At 33.4% G+C, this 7,014-nt stretch overlaps 1 protein-coding gene across 1 annotated transcript; it reads right to left on the reverse strand.

The window, feature by feature from the left end:
- Positions 1 to 3,814: 3,814 nt before the first annotated feature.
- Positions 3,815 to 5,657, reverse strand: LOC117926984 (AAA-ATPase ASD, mitochondrial-like). The gene has a single exon (XM_034846328.1). The coding sequence runs from the start codon at positions 5,589 to 5,591 to the stop codon at positions 4,167 to 4,169; it is 1,425 nt and encodes a 474-aa protein (XP_034702219.1). The 5' UTR covers positions 5,592 to 5,657; the 3' UTR covers positions 3,815 to 4,166.
- Between the last annotated feature and the right edge of the window lie 1,357 nt (positions 5,658 to 7,014).

A 7,014-nucleotide genomic window follows, 5' to 3' on the forward strand; every position in this document is an offset into this window, starting at 1 on the left:
ACTATCCCCTTTAACTCCCGTGAATTGACCATGCAACTTGAACCTCATGAGCTAATCGGGAAGCTCAACCCTTAGCATACCAAGTGAAGTAGAATAAAACTAATTTAGGCTTTACAATTTATGCTTTAAACATTATATTCGTTGAGATATATCATGTCATACTTATGTATGGTTTATAAAAAGAATAAACAATGAAATGGAAAACATAATGCATTTCAACATTCATATTGTTTAGAATAAAAATTTTGTTGTTGCTATAACAAATGCCACCTCAATAGCTCACATACCTATACTATTCACAAGATCAAACCCTTGAAATTCTCATTTTTTATTTTTATTTTTATTTTTTATATATACTTATTTTTTCCTTTACAACATCTCATGAAATCGCATAAATAGGAACTATGGTTTCTTCATTGCAAGGGGGAACCTCAGGCCTTGATTGATAAGTGTTTTGCTTGCCAGACAAAACAACCTTCATGGCCAGCAAGCAAAATATGGAAAAATACCTCATGTTGATATCATTAAGCAACTTTGAACTCTTTCTGGTTAGTTCCCATATATTTTTGGTAGGTATAGACAAAAGCATATTCTTCTTGACTATAAAGCTTATCAACTCAGGAAACAATTGCAGTTAGTGATATTTGTAGACCCTTTCTCATTTCTCTTTCTTGTTCCATTTTGTGTTGTTGTAGTTGGTACAATCTAAAGTATAGTAGTATACTTTGGTATAAATGGGCCTTGGTTCCTAGTGCATGACCAACAATGTTTTTTTCGACTAACTTACTTCGAGCGAACGATGAACGTATCTGTAATAAGATGTGTCCAGATGGTTTTTTTTTGGCACACTCTTTCAAAACTTAAGTTAGTTTTTGAAAGAAATGAGTTATGCCTTTTTTTAAGGAGCTTCATTCACACTTGAAATTGATGTGTAGTGGCCTTTTATTCTAGCAGAGTTGTAACATTTTATGTGGTTTTTTAATGCTTTAAATGTCAATAATTGACCTTGCGAATAACAACTTTTGGGCTTGAAGTTAGGCGTTTATATTCATGATTACGCTTGACATAACGATTCAGTACATTTATTGCTTGCATAATAAATATGGACACTACTTGGATATCTTTTTGTTCGTCTAACATCTGGATGATAAATGGATTTATACTTATATGGATGTAGAGTCCCACAATTTCCCCAAAAATTTTCTATCAGATCCGTCTAATCACTAGATGGGCTGCTAGAAAGAATTTAATTTAGACTTGCTTGTTGAAAAAGTTTTCAAATTTCATTTTTTGGTGCCAAAGGAACACATGTCTGATACGCAGGATTCAAGGCGACACATGAAAAAACAAGAGATTACTAATGATATCTATGTTATTCATTTTGATGGCAAAGCATAGCGTGATGAGGAAGTTCTTGTTCAGGACAGGCCAGGTGTTATAGACAAAAACGGTGTTGAAGCTCAATCAAGCAATATGGTATATTAGACCTGTGGTCAGATGCTTGTAACTAGTTTGCCACTTTTTTGGACAATTATACTTTTAGGCTTTTTCACCTTTCATGATGACATAGATCTTTTTGCTATACATTCCAAACATTATAAGGGTTTTTTTTGTTTGTTTGTTTGTTTTTTTTTTTTTTTTTTTTTTGCATAGTTGGAAATATATATGCTATATGTTTGTTTATTTCATGATTACATCTGCTTGTATTGGTTTTGAGTTTTTATGTTTTTATTCATCAGCTTTGCGTTATTTTCTTGCTTTTAAGTAATGTGCTTGTGTCGTTTCGCTTTTCCTTTTGCTCATACTTTAAGTAATTGGACTTATGTCATTTGGTTTTGTCTTTTCATTTTTTCGCATTTTGTTTACACTTTAGGCAATTGGACTTGTACCGTTTGGCTTTGTCCTTCCGTTTTTAACGGTCATTTAGGTGCTTGTTAGCACATAGCCGACTTTGGCTTTGGTCTTCATTTTTTAGTGATTTAGTTAGGTGCTTTTTTATTCTACTTTTAGCACCTTAGTTAGGCACTTGTAAGCACATAACCGGATTCGACTTTGTTTTTCCGCTTTTAACAATTTAGTTAAGTGCATGTGAGCATGTACCTAGAGTTGACTTTGTGCTTCCATTTTTAGCGATTTAGTTAGGTGTTTATAAGCACGTAGCTAGATTCAACTTTATTCTTCCTCTTTTAGTGGTTTAGTTAGGTTCTTATAACCAGGTAGCCAAATTCGATTTTGTTCATCCACTTTTAGTGGTTTAGTTAGGTGCATGTGAGCACGTAGTTGAATTCAACTTTATTCTTCCTCTTTTAGCGGTTTAGTTAGATGCTTGTAAGCATGTAGCCGGCTTCGTGTTGGCTTTGAGGTCATTCGACTAGGTTTGTGGTGGCTCATTCGGCTCACACAATGTCCAGAGGCTATCTGCGCCCGTAACTCTTTGTTTTCCTGGTTCAACTGCTTTGCATGCTGAAGTAGGGATTGCATGCCCCGTTCATATTGTTCCTGCTTTCTCTCCATTTTGGCATGCCACGCATGGAATTGATCATCCATATTTGTCGAATGGGATATGTTCCAAGAGGTACGTTAGTCATTTGCACTTAAGGCTTTTTGTTCGTTTCTCATAAACGGTGCCAATTATTGATGCATGGCCAACAATGGTTTTTTCAGCTAGTTTCCTCCAAATAAATGATGAGCGTACCTATAACAAGGTGTGTTCAAATAGTTTTTCCAGGCACACCTTTCTGAAGCTTAAGTAAGTTTTTGGAAGAAATGGGCTATGGCTTTTTTAGGGGAGCTAGTTTCGTTCATACATGAAATTGACGTTTGGTGGCCTTTTATTCTGACAAAGTTGTAACATTTTATGTGTCTTTTTAATATTTCAAATGCTAATAATTAGCCTTGCAAATAATAACTTTTGGGCTTGAAGTTATGTGTTTATATTCATGATTTCTCCTAACGTAACAGTTTGGTACATTTATTACTTGCATAATGAATATGGATGCTACCCGGATATCTCTTTGTCCATATGATACTTGGACATGAAATGGATTTATAACTGGACATATGCAGGGTCCCACAATAATCAAATCAAAATCAACCTAACTCGACCTCCAACCCATAGTATTCAACCCAACATCATTTCTTTAAGTTCGAATTGATCAGATTATAGAAATAACAAAATTTCAAGATAGTAACAAAAAAAAAAATTATATATCTTCACTAAAAATGAAAAAATATATATGACATAATATAACTTAATATTTAAAAAAAATCTAAAAAAAATGAACTTGAGTTAAAAAAAGCTTAACCCAAGCCCAACCCAAGTATTGAAAATGATTGTCCAATCTTACTCATATGTTGGATAGATCAGGCCAACCAGCCAAAGTTGCACTCCTAGTTGTGGTAAATTCTTTATTTTTTTCTTAAATACATTATTTTAATATGAGTTTTTATTAAATATGGTTAAAATTCATTTTTTAAAAATTAAAATTATTAAATTTTATTTCTTTACTATTTAACACATCATTATTATATTATAAAAATATACGACAAAATTATTTACCTTACTGTCAAAATATTAATCTTTTTAAATATTTGATTTCTTAAGAAATGCTATTTATATTATAAATATTTTCTAAAAACACAATCAAACTAAGTATGATTGCAACTACCGAAAAAAACTTTCTTTTATTTGTAAATAAAGAATATGTTTGACAATGATTCTAAAAAATGTTTCTAGCCCTTTTAACACTTAAATAATAAAAAATTTTAAATGTTAAAAATATTATAAATGTTTCTTAAAATCACTCTAAACGAGTTCGAAGAACATTTATATTACTAATATCTTTCCATAACACAAGTGATCAACATTCATCCTCCTGTTGTAAAAATATTCATTAGGCACAAACTTTCCCTCTTTGGTCCTCTTATCCTTTCCTCGCAATATCTCCACCTCTCATTTCTCTTATCCTTTCCCCCCATGTCGTAGGTCCTAGAAAAGATCTTCAGAATTGATCACCATATGCATTTCCCATCAACCTCAATTACCAAACTATTAACTTGACCAATATTTCATAATTCCCAGGAATTAACTCAGATGGATAGACACAATCATAGTCTCTACTTATTCAAACACTAAATAAAAATTAAACCCCTCTTGCCAATGATCATCAATCTTCTTCCCTAGCAGATGACTCCTTCTCTTTGGCTTCTTCCTTGGCCTTCAACATTGCTTCTTCCTTGGCCATCTCCAATGCCTGAACCAGGCTCTTCAAGCTTGTTTCGGCATCAGCCACACTTGTCTTAGGCATCAAATGCTCGGCAACATCAGCTGGGGTCACTCTACTTTCCCCCAACAGCCTCTCAATCGTGTCGAATAGGTGGTGGGAATCAAGCTCCAGATAGTTCCTAGCCAGCACCTTGAACGATTCAAAGCTGCAGTATGATAATTCGATTGGCTTGTCCATCCTTCCTCGCCGAATCAGAGCTGGGTCGAGCTTCTCCATGTAGTTTGTCGTGAACACTATCAGCCTTTCCCCCTTGCAGGCCGACCAAAGGCCGTCAATGAAGTTCAACAGCCCGGAGAGAGTCACCTTGCTGGTTTTCCCTTGATCAGAATCCCCTACCTTCGCTTGTTTTTTAATGGGGTCTTTCTCTTCTTCCTCAGCCGCCTCGTTCTCCTTCTTCGTCTTCCTCTGACCCGTCAAATCGAGGGAGCAGTCGATGTCCTCAATCACAATGATGGACTTGCTCGACGTCTGGATCAGCAGCTTCCTCAGCTCGGTGTTGTCCTTGACCGCCGTGAGTTCAAGATCATAGACGTCGTACTCCAACAGATTCGCCATGGCAGCAATCATGGTAGATTTTCCCGTCCCAGGAGGGCCATAAAGGAGGTAACCCCGCTTCCAAGCTTTCCCAATTCTTGCGTAGAAATCCTCTGCTTTGCTGAAAGAAACCAAGTCCTCGATAATCTTCCTCTTCTTCTCAGCCTCCATAGCAAGGGTATGAAAAGTTGCAGGGTGATCAAATACCACATGGCTCCACATCGACCCATTGTTGGTATAAAGCTTCCGCTGCCGGGTTCTGACATTAATCGCCTTCCCTTCCCTCAACACATGACTGAGGTACTCCTTGGTGATCAAATCCCGGTGTTTCTTGTGGAAAGTCAGCCGGTAGTACCTCTTCTCATCCGGCTGCCCATAGAAAGGGAAGGTCTGATTTCTGGCTGTGATGGTGCTTGAAGCCCACCACAGCTTGACTCCCTCAAACTCGTCTTCAACCTCCTCATGATCATCAATGGTGAGAACCAGTGAATGGTTGTTTTTGGCGGTGTCGGCCTTGAGGCGCTTGGCTTGGACGGCGGTATTGGAGCTGAGATAGGTTTCGATGGCGGTGTAGACTTCATTGCGCATGAAATGATTTCTGCCGTATTCAGGGACAGTGATTTGGATGTAAGGGTAGAAAACCTTCATCAATCTGTGGGAGTATTTTTCGATATGGCGGCGAAGGTCGTGAGGGAAGTATTGCTGGAACATGGCCCAGATGAACATCAACGCCGCCATCACAGACCCCAAATTGCCCAGCATCTCCCCCATTTTCTTCCCTTGCCTTTGTCTTCAGCCTGTCATCGCATTCTCAGGGGATGTGTTATAGCTCCTTATATACACGCTCTGTTTGGGTGTCCAGAAAGGTTTGAGAATTTTATTTTTTATTTTTTATTTTTTATTTTTTCATATTTGGATGTCATAATACTAGGCAACCGACAGAGAAAATTTTAAAAGATTTTCTTTTTAAATAACAGTGCAAGAAAAAAATATTTTTTTAATGACTTAATTGTTTTTCCTCAATTCAATTAAACAATTTTTTTTTTGGTCATATTTTTCCTCTTCATTTGTTCTTAAAGCTTATAAAATAGTAAAAAAAAAAAATGGATAAAAAAAAGTGAGGTTATGTTTGGTTTTGGAAAATATGAGACAAAGAAAATAATAAAAATAAATAATAAAAAAAGTGAAGAAAAATTAAAAAATAGAATTAAAATTAATATATTATTTTAAACTCATTTTACTTTTTTTTTTTATTATAAAAATTAAATAATTTAAAAATATATAAAATTTAATTATTTTTTTTTTCAGTTTTTTCTTATTGAAACCAAATATAATAATTTTTTTTAAATTTTTTTAGTCCTTTTCGGCAATCATACATAGCCTAATATTTTATTTTCTTCACTTTTTATAATGTCCTATAAAAAGTATTTCCTTTTTATTGATGATAAACTAAGTATTTCCTTTTCCTTAATTAATTTACTTATTATTTTGGAAAACTAAAACCATAACTTAATAGCTTATTAACATTTCAGCTGTTTTCACTTGTTTTAATTTTTTTTTTTTTATGAAGAATGATTGAAAATGTTAAAACACTACAAATAAAATTTATTTTTAAAAAAAATATTTAAAAACAATATCAAAAAAACTTTTTAATAAAATATCAAAAAAATGATTTTTAAAAACAGTTTTCAAAGACTGTTTTTTAAAATTGCTCTTAAAATTAAAGTGTCTATTTGGAATGTGTTTTTGAAAATAATTTTAAAAAATAATTTTTTGAAGAATAAAAGTCACATCAGAACTCAAAATGTTTTGTAACATGTTTTCTATATTTTTAAATATGTTTTAAAAATAAATTTTATATGTAATATTTCAATCATTTTTTATATTTATATAAATATTTTTTTAAATTAACTCTTAGAAAAATAAGTGAAAAAAATCTAGAATAAGGATGACAGTGGGGTGGGTTTTTTCAGGTATCAATTTCGCTCAGTTTCTAATAAGATAAGTTTGAAATTTAAATAAACAGGTTTGAAACGAGTTTAAGATCTTTTTAAAAATTGTCCGATCTTTTTAAAAATTAGGACAATTTAGGCTGAGTTTGGGTATTGTCTTGTCTCACTTCACCCCAGTCGGATTATATATAAAATTTAATTTAATTTAATTTTAAATTTCATATTATATATATATATATATA

Source organism: Vitis riparia, chromosome 12 (genome assembly GCF_004353265.1).
Source record: "Vitis riparia cultivar Riparia Gloire de Montpellier isolate 1030 chromosome 12, EGFV_Vit.rip_1.0, whole genome shotgun sequence".
Taxonomy (NCBI): Eukaryota; Viridiplantae; Streptophyta; class Magnoliopsida; order Vitales; family Vitaceae; genus Vitis; species Vitis riparia.

Bases quoted from the DNA above. Each gene is read 5' to 3' on its own strand.
- LOC117926984 (XM_034846328.1), bottom strand. From the start codon at position 5,591: ATGGGGGAGATGCTGGGCAATTTGGGGTCTGTGATGGCGGCGTTGATG.